The 14,305-nt window shown below is 50.1% G+C and overlaps 1 protein-coding gene across 1 annotated transcript in view; it reads right to left on the bottom strand.

Moving 5' to 3' along the window:
* The window catches only part of Lrrc1 (leucine rich repeat containing 1), a 90,637-nt gene that overhangs the window by 34,143 nt on the left and 42,189 nt on the right, over window positions 1-14,305 (bottom strand). Inside the window, exon 2 of the mRNA XM_042672094.1 lies at window positions 10,509-10,626. Coding sequence (XP_042528028.1) covers window positions 10,509-10,626 — 118 coding nt within the window. The remainder of the gene's footprint in view (window positions 1-10,508; window positions 10,627-14,305) is intronic.

Here is a 14,305-nt window from a genome sequence, read left to right on the forward strand (position 1 = left end):
TGTGCACACTCACTGCCTTCAGCTACACCCGGGGCACAGGTGTACACACTCACTGCCTTCAGCTACACCCGGGGCACAGGTGTACACACTCACTGCCTTCAGCCACACCCGGGGCACAGGTGTGCACACTCACTGCCTTCAACCACACCCGGGGCGCAGGTATACACACTCACTGCCTTCAGCCACACCCGGGGCACAGGTGTGCACACTCATTCACTGCCTTCAACCACACCCGGGGCACAGGTATGCACACTCATTCACTGCCTTCAACCACACCGGGGGCACAGGTTTGCACACTCACTGTCTTCAGCCACACCCGGAGCACAGGTGTGCACTCATTCACTGCCTTCAACCACACCCACGGTACAGGTGTGCACACATTCACTGCCTTCAGCCACACCTGGGGCACAGGTGTGCACACTCATTCACTGCCTTCAACCACACCGGGGGGCACAGGTTTGCACACTCACTGCCTTCAGCCACACCCGGGGCGCAGGTGTGCACACTCACTGCTTTCAACCACACCTGGGGCACAGGTGTGCACACTCATTCACTGCCTTCAACCACACCCACGGTACAGGTGTGCACACTCACTGCCTTCAGCTACACCTGGGGCACAGGTGTGCACACTCATTCACTGCCTTCAACCACACCTGGGGCACAGGTTTGCACACTCACTGCCTTCAGCCACACCCGGGGCACAGGTATGCACACTCACTGTCTTCAACCACACCCACGGTACAGGTGTGCACTGTCTTCAGCCACACCCAGAGCACAGGTGTGCACTCATTCACTGCCTTCAACCACACCCACGGTACGGGTGTGCACACTCACTGCCTTCAGCCACACCCAGGGCACAGGTGTGCACACTCACTGCCTTCAGCCACACCCGGGGCACAGGTGTGCACACTCACTGCCTTCAGCCACACCCGGGGCACAGGTGTGCACACTCACTGCCTTCAACCACACCTAGGGCACAGGTACAGGGTGCAGTCACTGCCTCCAGCTACAGCGACATTGCAGAGTTTTAGCCTGACACTTTAGATGAGCATTAGCCATGCCTGCCAGCTGCCTATTTTGGTCCAGAGGAGGTCCCATGGGAATTAGTCACCTGTCATTCAAGTGGTAAGGTAGAGGAGCTGGGGGATTTGCAGAGACAGACTAGTCAGGTAAAGTAACAGGTTTATCTGAGGGACACAAAGACAAAACAAAAACCAAAACACTCTTTGCTCTAAGCCCACCTGACTACTGACCGCCATGTAGGAAGGGCTGCCACACCCCAGGGCCTGTTAGCATCAGGTTTGTGTCTTAGCGCACCGTCTCCAATCCCTGCAACAAATCCTGACAAATGCGGAGCGGGCTGAAATCGTCAGACTGTCGGCGCTCACCCTGCTGACAGTGGACGCACAGAGCTCGGCAGCCATCCTGCAGAAAGGATGGCAGAGCACCTGCAGATCATCTCCAGGTGGGCTGTGGAACCACACGGACCAGAGGAGAGTAGAGACTGAAGAGGGAAAACCCCAGGCAGTTTTCTTACTCTGGGCCAGGGCTGGATGAAGCCAGGGGGCAGGGGAAGAACCCTACCAGTACAAAGGGGGCGAGGCACAGACTTTCGTGGAGACCCAGAGCAGGTGGAAGGGAAGAAAACTACAGGAGCAGTCAAAGAAATCTAGAGAGTGGAGCATCACCTGGAGTGTGGACAGATGCAGAGATCCAACAGGCAGGGAGGACGTGGGCTGGGTGTCCTCTCTAAGGAGGCAAGCAGGGTGGCTGGGGGAGGGAGGGCTTAGAAGCAACAGAGGTCGGGGAGCCAGTGATAAAGGAGGAAATAGAGTCCATGGGAACCAAATCCCAGCACAAGAAATCCAATGAGATACATGGGGAAAATGGGTAAGGTTTCCTAATCATGATGCTGACCTTAGTTTATTTATTAAAAAGGACTCTGAGCCCAGATGACTGGTGGACTGAACTCTTTCTTTTACCAAATGACAGTGACCATTTTCTTATCAAATCAGAGTTAGCAATTTTGTGTTGGATTCCTTTTCAAAATATTACACTGCTCAGTTCAGCAGAGCAGAGAGGCCCCAGTCCGTCAGCTGGGAATTTTATAGCACCGTCTTCACAGCATAAAGTCTCCAAAAGTAACTTTGGTTAAGATTGAAAATGACTAAGTCATTCCCCAGCACTGCCAGAGAAGGTTGTAACTGCTGAGCCGTGAGGGTAGAGGGACACACAGAGAGACAGGGAGATGGGCGAGAGGTAACAGAACCCAGTAGACAGGGACAGCACAAAAGCTTGTGACCAGAACAATGCTAGTATCTGTTGAGCTCACTAAGCTTTTGGATTCAAGGGTCAACCAATCTCTGGGACCAGATTAATAGGATAAGCGTCAGGTGATTTGGGAGGGGAGGGGAAGGTGTTGAGAATCTGGAAGACTGAACAAAGTCTATGAGGAAAAGACAGGGGCAGGATCTGTGGTAAGGACCAGGCCTCAGGGACCTGCCATGCTTGTGTGCGAGAGGAAAACTCTGCCCCGCACATCTGCAGAGCTGAAGGCACAGGAAGGCCGCACAACGGCCTCTGTACCACTTCTGATGATGACAGCGAAGGAAAAACACTGACAAGGAAGTGAACTCACACTAGGAGACACTTGTGGGCAAAGGTGAGCTGAGTGTCTGTGTGGAAGAGCCATAACATAAGATGTCATTACATCTAAAAGCCACAAATCAAGACCTGGCAGAGACAGAAATCAAAAGCTACAGGGAATGAAACAAGTAGCAGTGACCAGAACAAGCACAGAGAGAGCTGCGGACAGACTCTAGAAAGACAGCAGACGCAGGCACATTCCACACAGCATTATTTACTACTAGATGAAACAAGGTCCTTGTGTGCCAAATGGGCTGGCTGATTAAGACAGTTTGAATGTTTGCTGTGGGCTGCCTGACTCAATCCTGCTTAAAAATATCCCAGACTGTCAAACAAGACTAAATATGAAACATGTTCCAAGGCTGCTTTTGCTGCCATAGCTGTCCTTCTGGGTGTGCAGACAGAAATGCTAAAAAGAGAATTTTTTTTCAAATGCATCCATTTATCCTATTACACCAGACTCACTCAGGAGTTGGCCAGCATTTAAGAGAAAGCTCTAACCCAAGATGCCTTCCCGGGCCCCTGCACGTGAAGACAGGCAGGACCAGGGGCCCTCGTGGAGTTTATTTTGTTCAAGTCTTGTACAAGTGTTGGTACTTGTGTTGGGGCAAAAAAAAAAGTCCCAAATCAAGTTTCACCTGCTTCCAGCCCCGCTTTACCCACATCATCTTCACAACCCAGCTCTTCTTCCCCGACAAGCTAGCAGGCCTAAACACACGCGTGTCCCTCTACTAGTTCATCTTTCTCCAAAGCACATCCCTCGCTTCCCTTGCCCAGGCTAACAGAACTGCCGGGACCCCAGAGGCTGGGGATTCTACACCTGCAGGGCATGGCCAGAAGCAAGGTCTGGCCTGTGGGATAATCCAGGAGCTGGAGAGGCTCCGGACAAGCCTGCGCGCGGTAGACTCCACTCCAGGAGAGGACAAAAGGCAAACGCTGGGTGTTCACCTTCAGAAGCCCCGAGACTTGGCACCCAGAATCTCCAAGGACCATGTCACCTGGGACTTTAAAAAGGCAGCACAGGTGGGATCTGGGTACGGTTTGGGGTGGTTTTCTTTTTAACCTTCATAATAAACACAGCTGCTCCCACTCTTCAGCTGAAGTAAATCGACTTTTAAGGCTGTGCTGAAGGCTTGCAGGACAACGGTGTAGCCAGAGTTGTCCTGATGTGGTGGGGATGGAACAGGGGAACAGGAGAGCCTTCTGTGCCCCACTTAAAGGCCTCCTCCACATTTCTAAATAAAATTGATGTCTTTAAAGCCCTGTGTTATATAAGTAAACATTTTTTAAAATAATCCGTAGAAAAAGAAGCTAAAAGGCGTTCTAAGAAGAACTCAAGAACATATCTACATTATCCGAAGGAATGTTGTAGATAAAAAGCTTAAGAGCTTAAAATTATAAGTTGTCAACTGACAGACAGAAAGGTAAGATATCCATAATACACTTAAACTTCTTTAAAACAGCTCCGGATTTCTGTGTTGAAATTGGCATCACCTCTTCAAAGTACCCATCGTGAGTAGCATGTGTTCTCTTCCAGCACTGCCAGGGGCCCAGGTTTTACAGCCCTTTCTTAGACTTACAAGGAGAATTTTTTACTAACAGCATTAGGAGAACGTTTCATACAACCTATGCTTTCTCCTTAGAGGAGAATCAGAATTAAATACACTGTGTGTTTCACCATTTCCAAGTCCCGACCCATCCCCATTTGAATTTAGGGTGAAAGGGAAGGAGGGGGCCAGCAGCCTCATACAAATCCACCCTAACAACATTCTTCACACCCAATGCCATTGAAAGGATGCAAATCATGGGACAAAGGAAAAATGAGGGAGGAGGAGGGAGAAAGGGAGCCACGGGGAGGAAAGAGAAAAGAGAAAGCCCAAGAGAGGGAGCACCCATCCGCTCATTTACCCAGGTCCTGAAGCAATTAAGGTTACATCACGCCCTGAAGCGTCAAGTGAGGACACTGGGGTAAGAGAAGTCCTGGATTTTCCCACTCTCTCCTGGAAAGGAGAAAGAAAGGTCATAAAAAGGAAAGGTCAGAAAACTAAGACTTCAGAGCTTGGCATGTGGCTGTACCACTTGAGTGTCTGAGGCTGAAGGATCATGAGACCTCATGAGTTCCAGGCACGTAGGCCCCACGTACGGGGCCAGCCAGGCCTGGCAGCTTAGCCAGCAGAGAGCCCGGCAGCAGCGGGAAGGCAAGCCGGTGAGGTCCGCGGGCTTCTCAGAGTGACCTAACCCTGCTTCTCTAATTCTAAAAGCACCCAAAGCTAAACGAGCATAGTGGAAACCTCATGTGATAAATGTCATTATGAAAAGGTCTTAGAATAACAGCCCCGTTCCAACCACAACCAAGGACCAGCACAGGGGAGTCAACCGCACTTCCTGTCACCTGGGTCTGCCTCACCAGACAGCTCACTCCCACGCCACACGCTGACCAAACTGTCCAGCCGAAGAGCAGGGCGTCAGGGAAGCCTGCGCCAGGCAGTCCGCACTCGCCATCCGGGCACAGACAGCACACACCACCCCCATCCTTAGAACTGGCGGACATACAGGAGGCAGCCGCTGCCAACGCTTCCTCCAGGAAATGCCAAGCGCTACTGGGCTTCAAACCTTCCGCTGAAGTCTCAGAGTGTTGAAGGAAAGATAGTAAACACGCAGCCCTGGGCATGCTGTCCATGGCTGCCATTGTTTTTGGTGTCACAGATGACCGCTCCATCCCAAATCCAATGCAAGTTTGCACACACATTTACTCACCTTCACACGTGTCAGTACCCGCATACGTCACTCACCTGCATGCATGCATTCACTCAACTGCAGACATACGTCACTAGCCTGCATGCATGCATGCATCACCCAAAGGTAAGAGCCCAGCAGAGAGCAGAAGCGTTCTCTCTTTAAAGACTCCTGTGCAGAAAGAGTGGGTGGAGGGAGACAGAGATGGAGTGGGAGGGCTGAAGCACAATTCTACAGCATTTGGCTCCATTTAGCTAGCAGGTGCGCCCTTCTTTGTTTGCTGCATTCAGGCAGCACAGTCCGCACTGGCTGCAGACGTCAGGAAGCCAGGTAGTCCCTGGTGCAATCCCAGCACTCAGGAGGCACAGGCCAGAGGAGTATGCACACAAGGCCAGCCTGGAATCATGGGCTGCCAGCACAGCATGTCTCAGGAGCCAGGGCCTCTGGCACCAGCTGCCCACCCTTTACTCCAGCCTCCTCAGCTCCCCACATCTGGTCTGGGCTGGTGTTGGAGGAACTAGGGTCTTCCAGAGTTGTCTAAGTTTCTCAGATGCATTTGTTCATCTTGGCCTGCACAGGTCAGCCCAGCTCAATGGAAGGCCACACCTTCCACTGGAGGGGTTTTTCAACACCCTCCAAAGAAGGTTGAACAAGGTTAAATACTTCAAGACAGCTTTCGGTTGTCTGGCCCTTTCACTAAGCACTTGCACAAATAAAATGTATGTTAGGCAAACAGAGCCCTGATTGCTTTACAGAACCTTAAAATAAGTTACACATTTAAGCCTGGCTGATTCCGCCCACATTCCTTCCCAGCACTCTGCAACTACATGGCCCTGGGGTAATTGTGCCTCCCTGATTTATTTCCACACAAGACTCCTCAATCGGGCAGAGCATTCTAGATCGCTTACTCACCTTGTCACCCTGGCTGGCTGGCTTGCACCCATGCTACTGGAAATCCCACATTTGTGGTTGTGGGCTGGCTCTTCTACATCAACCTTACCTCTAAAACTATAGCTTCCTGTTGGTGACAAGCATACCATCTGCTCATCTTTTCCCCAGAAAGATGAGAAGGCAGGAGTTATTGCCCAAACCTGCTTCTTTCAAACACACTAAGTGCAAAGAAAGGGACAGCAAATGCTTCCAATCTATGTTAAGTAAGTGCAAGCAGGAAAGAATTAGCTATGTGGAGAAAGACCCCCAATTTTCTGAAGCAGGTAACTAAAAGGAAAATAAAATTTACAAAACTGTTAATAATGACTAATTCTAGATGAATGATTTTAAAAATTCCTATTCTGGGAAAACAGAATTGTGACTTGAAAATACAAGAAACCTGGGATCAAATACCAATTCTAGCTGTGGGCCGTATGGCCCCCAAGTCCCTTTTAGAACTGGTAATCACCAGACTCACCGTGATACACACAAATTGATGAATTAAAATGGGAGTAGAGTCTAGCATCCACACACCAGAGTTTAATTTTATTATAAGAGAAACCACTGCAATTACTTTTACTTCTGTGACTGAGCCTGCTGAATGTAAATCTATCATTGTTTTGGAAAAACCAAGATCTAAAAAAGAACCCACCATGTAAAGACAGTGAATGAATGAGTCAGGAGATGGGGCGGAAGGAAGATAGGCCTTACTTAAAATAGACAAAACATGTTGAGATCCTGTGACTAAACGGACAACTTGTTGACCTAAAAAAATACTTCCAGAGGCGTCGTTTTCAAACTCGGCCCTCACCTACTGATTAAAAAAAAAGGAAAAGGAAAATGCACAGGAAAGCTATATAAACCTTTAATTTATTCAGTACAGTCACAACTTTTCCTGGTAATGGAATATTTGCTATCTTGACAGAAGAAAGAGCAACAACAGTTTATTTACACTCCCACACCTATGTTCCAGCGTAACACAGGGAAGGCAGACAGTGCAGGAGAACCTTCTAGACAGGAGCAAAAAGGACAAAAGAAAGGTAAGAAAGATAATAAGCAAAAAGCATAAAATATGCTTACCAAAAGTGATCTAATTGTGAAGTTCATCCCTTTTGTAGTGTTTGAAATGGTTTCTACTCATTATTTAAACAATGCTTCCCAGAAAACAGCATTTGTAAGATGGAGGGTCAACAAGAAAGTATCAGAGAAGCCCAATACCTTTCTATCTCCACTTACAAGCAATCCTTGCAGTGTAGCGGAGTGCTGAAGTTAAGGGAGCACTGGCCAGCCTGAGTGTAGGATGCTCAGTGAGAAGCGGCCATTACATCTGTTTGGCATTAACCTCAGGCAGAGAAGAGCCCCGAAACCCAAAAGCCAAAAGGCTTGCAAGGCCAGAGAGCGAGCTGGACTGTCAGGACGTCCCACGGCATGGTAAGCAAGCCAGCGCCATGTGCCCATGTGGGCTGCCTCCCCCGGCACTTCAACTCCCCTGAGTCATGATGACACCCGGCTCCTGGGCCATCATACTAAACAGAGTGAACCCCAGGCCCCCGCAAGGCCGCCCACAGGGCGAGAACCGCCCCAGGAGAACAGCCTGGGGTCGGCATGGGTGAAGGTGAGCCACACCGGTGTCACTTGTGTGGGTGTGGGGGAGGGCAGGCAGGCGGAATTCAAGAGGGTGGCCAGGCGCTCTGGATTTATGCTTGCCAGAAGGCCTTGTCTGCCGGCACAGGCAGAAGCAAACACAGGTCATTTCAGCAGCCGTCAGCCTGGCCTCAGATGACATTAAGCAAGCCAAGAACTGCCGACCACAAATACTGACCACCGTCCCCTGCCTGGACAGCCGATGGCTGCCCTAGACATTTATTCCATCAAGACCTCAGCTCAGGGAGAGGGAAAGATGACCCAGGAGAAACGGTCTGCTTTCCGTGCCCTGTGGTCCAGCTGGTATTCGTATTTGTATCAAAACTTTCTTTGAAGTTTTGTACACTCAAGTTTGCAAAACAACTAATCAGTGTATACAGTCTTTGCCATGGTTTCTCCATCAGCGGTACTATTTTCCCACAAGAGAAGTGAACTCAATGTCCTCAATTAGGCCGGACAACACCTTACCCCACACCTACTGAACACTGTCCCAACGCCTGCCTTAACTCCAGCCGTCACTGTCCACACTGGACGAGCTTCCTGGCTTCCTTATTTGGATCATTCTTTTCAATTGTCTTCGATCACTAACAGGAGCACAGAGCTATACCACCACCAGAACTAGACTGTAAATGCAGAATACATGTGACATGGTGTTATAAAGTTTTACAGAAGGCAACCCATAAACAAGGAGCAAAATTGAGACTGTGATTCAATAGTAAAAATTACAGTTTTGTTGTCCACGAGAAGTCATCTCTTGTAGTGCCAGTGGGGTACACCTTATACTTTGGGGAAAACTAAACTAAATGGATAATGATACGGTACTGTGATGTAAGTCAAATTACAGCATAGACTATAAGATTCAAATTACTAACGCTTGGGCAGGCTTCATGATGCATTAAGAAAGTCTGCCCTAGATTCTTGGAGAGCAAAATCCTATCGTGGAGTGAAGCTTTCTCTAACACAACCAGAGGTCGTGTTCCATGAGCAGCTAGGAACGGGGAAGAAAACACCTAGACACACTTTCTTTGGCCATCTGTCTGAAATATAAACAGAGAACAACTCACCAAGTTAGGACATGAAAACTCTGTCATTTTCCTCAGCACTCAGTTCATGCCAGAAGCAGAGCTTTCCTTCACAGAACACAGCCTGGGGTATGGAGAGGAACTCAAAGGGACCCAGCGCTGAGGGTGATGCCCAGACTCCTTTCTGCCAACCTCAACTACTGCTGTGGATCTCCTCTTCCTACCTCAGAGAAACCCTCACAGCCTAGGAAACCCATCAGTACCACTCTCCTCCTCCTCTCCGCCCTCTGCACTCTTCTCCACACGGCACGTGACCCTCCTGACTTCCTGCCCGAGCTATCAGAGCAGAGCCACCGAGGTCAGGCCAGCTGTAAAGGCGTGGGCAGCATTGCACAGCCCGGGAGGTAATCCTGGGAGAGCTCCTCTGCCTTTGGGGGAGGGAGGAGCAAAACTTGGCTCGCCTAAGCAAGCTCACACCAGGAAAGGTCTGATTCTGCTCCTGGAACCACGCAGAGGCGCCGCGGTCAGCTCCGTCCAGGGAAAGCCTGGCACTCCCTGTTTACTGGACTGGACAGTGCAGCGCGAACTCGAACGCGCTCCGGAGGGGTCGTGTGCACGCTGGCCAGGGTGACTTCTAGGGCGCTGCGGCGGGCCTGTGTCCGTGCGCGGGGCTGGGGCTCGAAGCAAGGCCGGAACCCGACCCCTCCCCTGGAATCTGCATCTCAACCAACTCTTGGTGGTCCAAAGAGCCGGGAGTCGTCTCACACCGACGCTTCCCCCCTCCTTTCCAGAAATCAGGGACAAAAGTTATCAAAGGTCCTATCAAGCGCGGTGCCCTGGTTACAAGCTGGCTGGGACACAAGGAGACCACGCAGGCCATCTCCCGCCGCCCCGGTGACCACGCATGCGCATCACCTCCCGCCTCCCCAGGTGACCACGCAAGCGCACCTCCCACCTCCCCGCTGACCACGCATGCGCATCTCACACTGCCCCGGTGACCACGCATGCGCATCACCTCCCGCCTCCCCAGGTGACCACGCAAGCGCACCTTCCACCTCCCCAGGTGACCACGCAGGTGCCATCACCTCCCGCCTCCCCAGGTGACCATGTAAGCGCACCTCCCACCTCCCCGGTGACCACGCAGGCGCATCTCCCACCTCCCCAGGTGACCACGCAAGGTGCATCACCTCCCGCCTTCCCAGGTGACCATGTAAGCGCACCTCCCACCTCCCAGGTGACCACGCAGGCGCATCTCACACCGCCCCGGTGACCACGCATGCGTATTACCTCCCACCTCCCCGGTGACCACGCAGGCGCATCTCCCACCTCCCCAGGTGACCACGCAGGTGCATCACCTCCCGCCTCCCCAGGTGACCATGTAAGCGCACCTCCCACCTCCCAGGTGACCTCGCAGGCGCATCTCCCACCTCCCCAGGTGACCACACATGTGCATTTCTCACCGCCCCCGTGACTACGCATGCGCATCACCTCCCACCACCCAGGTGACCACGCAGGCACACCTCCTCTTACCATTTCGGGACACGTCCAGCTCCACCAGCTGCATGAAGTTGGCGATCTCCGGAGGGAGCCGCTGAATTTCGTTGTCGCTGAGTCCAAGCTTTCTTAACTTGACCAGCTGGAAAAATTGCTGAAAGACAAGATCGTTTCAGGGTGAGTTTTAAACGTCGTGACTGACAGCGAGATTGATGCGGAGCCCGGCCTCGGGAGGAGGGGGCAGTGCACACTTCCGGAGGCGCTGCGCCCTGCGCCCTGCACCCTGCGCCCTGCGGCGCGGCCCTGCTGGCCCAGACACACCTGGGCACACGGACATCGCAGTGCTGTCTGCAGCTTCCTGTCAACCTAACCGGAATTTTAAAAACTGTCAGTAATAGTCAATCCCAGGCAAATATCAGAATCTAAAGAGTCTTCACCTGATGTTTCCACCAGGCATGGCAGACTAAGCATGTGCCCTTCCCTCCTGTTCCACTAAAACTGCATGCCAGTGGGGGGGGGGGGGGAGTTCAGGCAGAGATGAACATAAACCTAGACACACAGAATAAACCCACAAGGACGTTAAACACGAGTAGGAACAGGAGGCGAAGTAGATGTGCAACGAAACTGTTGAAGCTAGCAAACTGGTGATGAAATGGAAACCAGTTCAAGAAGCAAAGCAAGCTCAAGCCTGCTCTAGGAGCAGCCAGCAAGATCAGGGACCAGACTCCTGTGCAGGCAGGAGAGCGGATGCAAATCCACATTTACGTGTCATCCTTGCATTCCCTTCTCTACATACACAGCCAGGAAAGAAACGGGAAGCTTCCCTCCTGAGAAATACCTCCAAACACAGCCAAGGGCAAGGGGCAGAAGGTCACTCTGGGAAGACCAGGGCACCAGTCTCTGTGGCCAGTGAGGCGCCCCCCCCCCCCTGCTCCAGCCAGACACCCCTCTCCCCTGAAAGTGAAAGCTAAATTTGAAATTCCACACATGCAATCAGAGCCCAGGGCCAACATCAGTAGTGCCATGTCATTGTGTGATCCGTAGGTGCAAATCTGCCCCCACACACCAAGTGCCTCATAAGCAAGGTGGGGAGTGAAAAGCTCAGACCACTGAAAAGCAACACGTCTTTGACAGCAGTTGGGAGGTTTTAGGGGAAAAGCAACCCAGCATGCACAGTACCGCACTCTCCACAGCCTGCACATGCGTGGACTCTCGGATGCTGAGGGCCCACCATTCGTGGGGAGCGGCTCAGGCAGCAAGCCACGCACCCACCTGCCAAGCAGCCCACTCACCCACGTCCCAGTGCCTGCATCTCTCACTTAAACGGAAGCAAGCCTCTCTGGTCACTTGGGGAAGGAAGGGCATGTATATTTGCATGTTCACACGCATGAATGCACACCCCTACACATGCATACTCAAACCCATTAGCAGAAACAAACGACACAGGGAGCAGAGGAAAACCTCATCAGTGGAAAAATATCCTAGAAAAATCAGAGATGAAGTAGCAAGCTGTCACAAATGGTAAGTTTTGACATTAAAAAGTACTAAGCAGCAACAAACTAATGAAGTGGTTTTAAAAGTAAAGTTAATAAAACCTCTCAGAAGGAAACTGAGATGGGGAAATGGGCGAAAACAAGGCACAGGAAGGGAAAACGAGGCACGCAGCCCTCTTGGGACAACATCCACAGAGAGACAGAAAATAGGAAACCGAAGACATGTTTTTCTGGTTCAAAATGGCACACCATCAGGACAGCAAAAGGAATGAAAAGGAAAAGACAGAGCAAGGCACAGTGTAAACTCTCAAAACTCCAAAAATAAGACTCTGGAAGTTCCCAGCGGCAAGGAGAGCGCTTCAGTGAAGAGCTGGGAATCCAATGCCACGGACTCACCAGCAGCCCGGAAGTAGACAGCAAGGAGGCAGGGCCTTCAGAACAGAACCCCTGCAAGTCATTCTTCCCCAACCCCAACCCAAACCCTCACCCACCATGCCGAATGTCACACACGACAGAACAAAGGCGTCTGCAGACACTCAGCCTCGAAACACCACCTTCCCTGCATTGTCTCGGGAAAACATCAAAATAGGGATAGAAACTTAAAAAGATCCAGAAAACAGAATCAACAAAACCCAGAAAGAAAAAACAAATTCCCGGGAAAAAATCATGAAGAGAATCACAAGATGTCAACTGAGGTGTGGCTCTGAGAGCAACCTGTCCACACTGAAGCACAATCTACAGGCTCCCAGCTGGAAAAAGATGGATGAGCACACATCTGAGGAAATTCCTTCACAGGCTTAGGAGTATCGGGAGTAGAGATGCAACTCGGTGGGAATGTTAAATTAGGAACAAGAATAGATAAAGCAAGCACAAAAAGGACAGGGCTACTAATCCTGGAAAACATACAAGGTGCAATATATTAAGATATAATTTAAAGTTTGATTATGAATAGCTAATAGTCATACTCTTACGACAGCTCTACTGAAATCTATGTGCCATCAATATTAAAAGGATGACTTAGAAACTGTAAGAGTGAAGGGTTCATCTTCCACAACAGGAAATGGATAGCTGGTACAGTGTGTGTTGGGTGAGGGGTAATCAAGCTGTCAAAGCAAGCCATTAGCAATATGGAAGCATATTTGCAGAAATGCTTGGGTTCTCAAATGTCAACAACAAACTGCCGGGGGCAGGGAGGGGACAGGAGCAGCTTTCCCCTCCTGTCCCCGCTCATCCACCCCATACAACTTATGGGACTTGTCAACTATGTGCATAGATTATTTTGCAAACAACAGAAATTGAACTAACTAAGAGACCAAAGTCTCTATTAAGATTACCTGGCACTCCAAATGTTTGGTAACCTTTAAATGCTAACCTTAATTAACTTCTCCTTTTTATTGGTAAAAGGAAAGGATATAGCCATGTAAGGAGGCTCCAGCATTTGAAAAGGCAATTGGGCAGTACATAAAAGATGAAATGTTTTCAAATCCATTTATGCACTTCTGAGGCATCTCTCTTCATCCTGTTACTGAAAATAAGAAAAACGACAATGCACAAATATACTTTACATTATTTTCTGCTAAATTAATGTATGTGTGCATATATTTTTTTCAAAGTGTCAGGCATGATGTTACTATTGGGGAGGCAGAGATAGGGGGACCACGGTCCCAGCACAGCCTAGTAGGCAAAGAAAGCAGGAGACACTCTGAAAAACAAAAATTAAAAGCAGGACTGAGGGCATGGCTTGGCGGCAGAGTCCTTAACTAAAAAGCACAAGACACTGCTAAACAAACAAAAATCATTTCAAATAAGGAAAATGGTTAGCTAGTTGTTAAATTATCCAAGGCTATACAAACAAAACTATTCTAAAGACCACAGAACTTGAAAAGGATTTACAATGCAAACATGATTTTAAAAGAAAATAGATTTCAAGGAGCGTGTATAAAAATACCCACTTGCGCCTGTGACTGACTGGAAGGAAACACAGGGAGCACAGAGGCCAGCACACAGCACCACCAACGGCTTCATGTTTTCAGATAACCACAGTTTAAAGATAGCTTTTTAACGATAGTAAATAAAATGGACTTTGAACCTTGACAAGTGACTGCTGCAATGAGCTGCTCAATGAGAGGATTGTGTGTTTTCTTCGGTTCTGGAATGAGGTGTGGGCATCCCGGCCACGTCTCCCGCCTCAGTGTCCCGAGGGCTGGCGCTGCAGGTGTGCGCCAGCACACGGGCCTCTGGACCGCTTTATCACATCGTTGGGTTCTGTGTGTTCAGGGAAGCCACTGACATGTCTTTCTGCTAGTTGTACTCAAGTATTCACAGGGGCCACCTAAGTGA

Source organism: Dipodomys spectabilis, unplaced genomic scaffold (genome assembly GCF_019054845.1).
Source record: "Dipodomys spectabilis isolate Male_0828 unplaced genomic scaffold, ASM1905484v1 ptg000669l, whole genome shotgun sequence".
In the NCBI taxonomy this organism is placed as follows: domain Eukaryota; kingdom Metazoa; phylum Chordata; class Mammalia; order Rodentia; family Heteromyidae; genus Dipodomys; species Dipodomys spectabilis.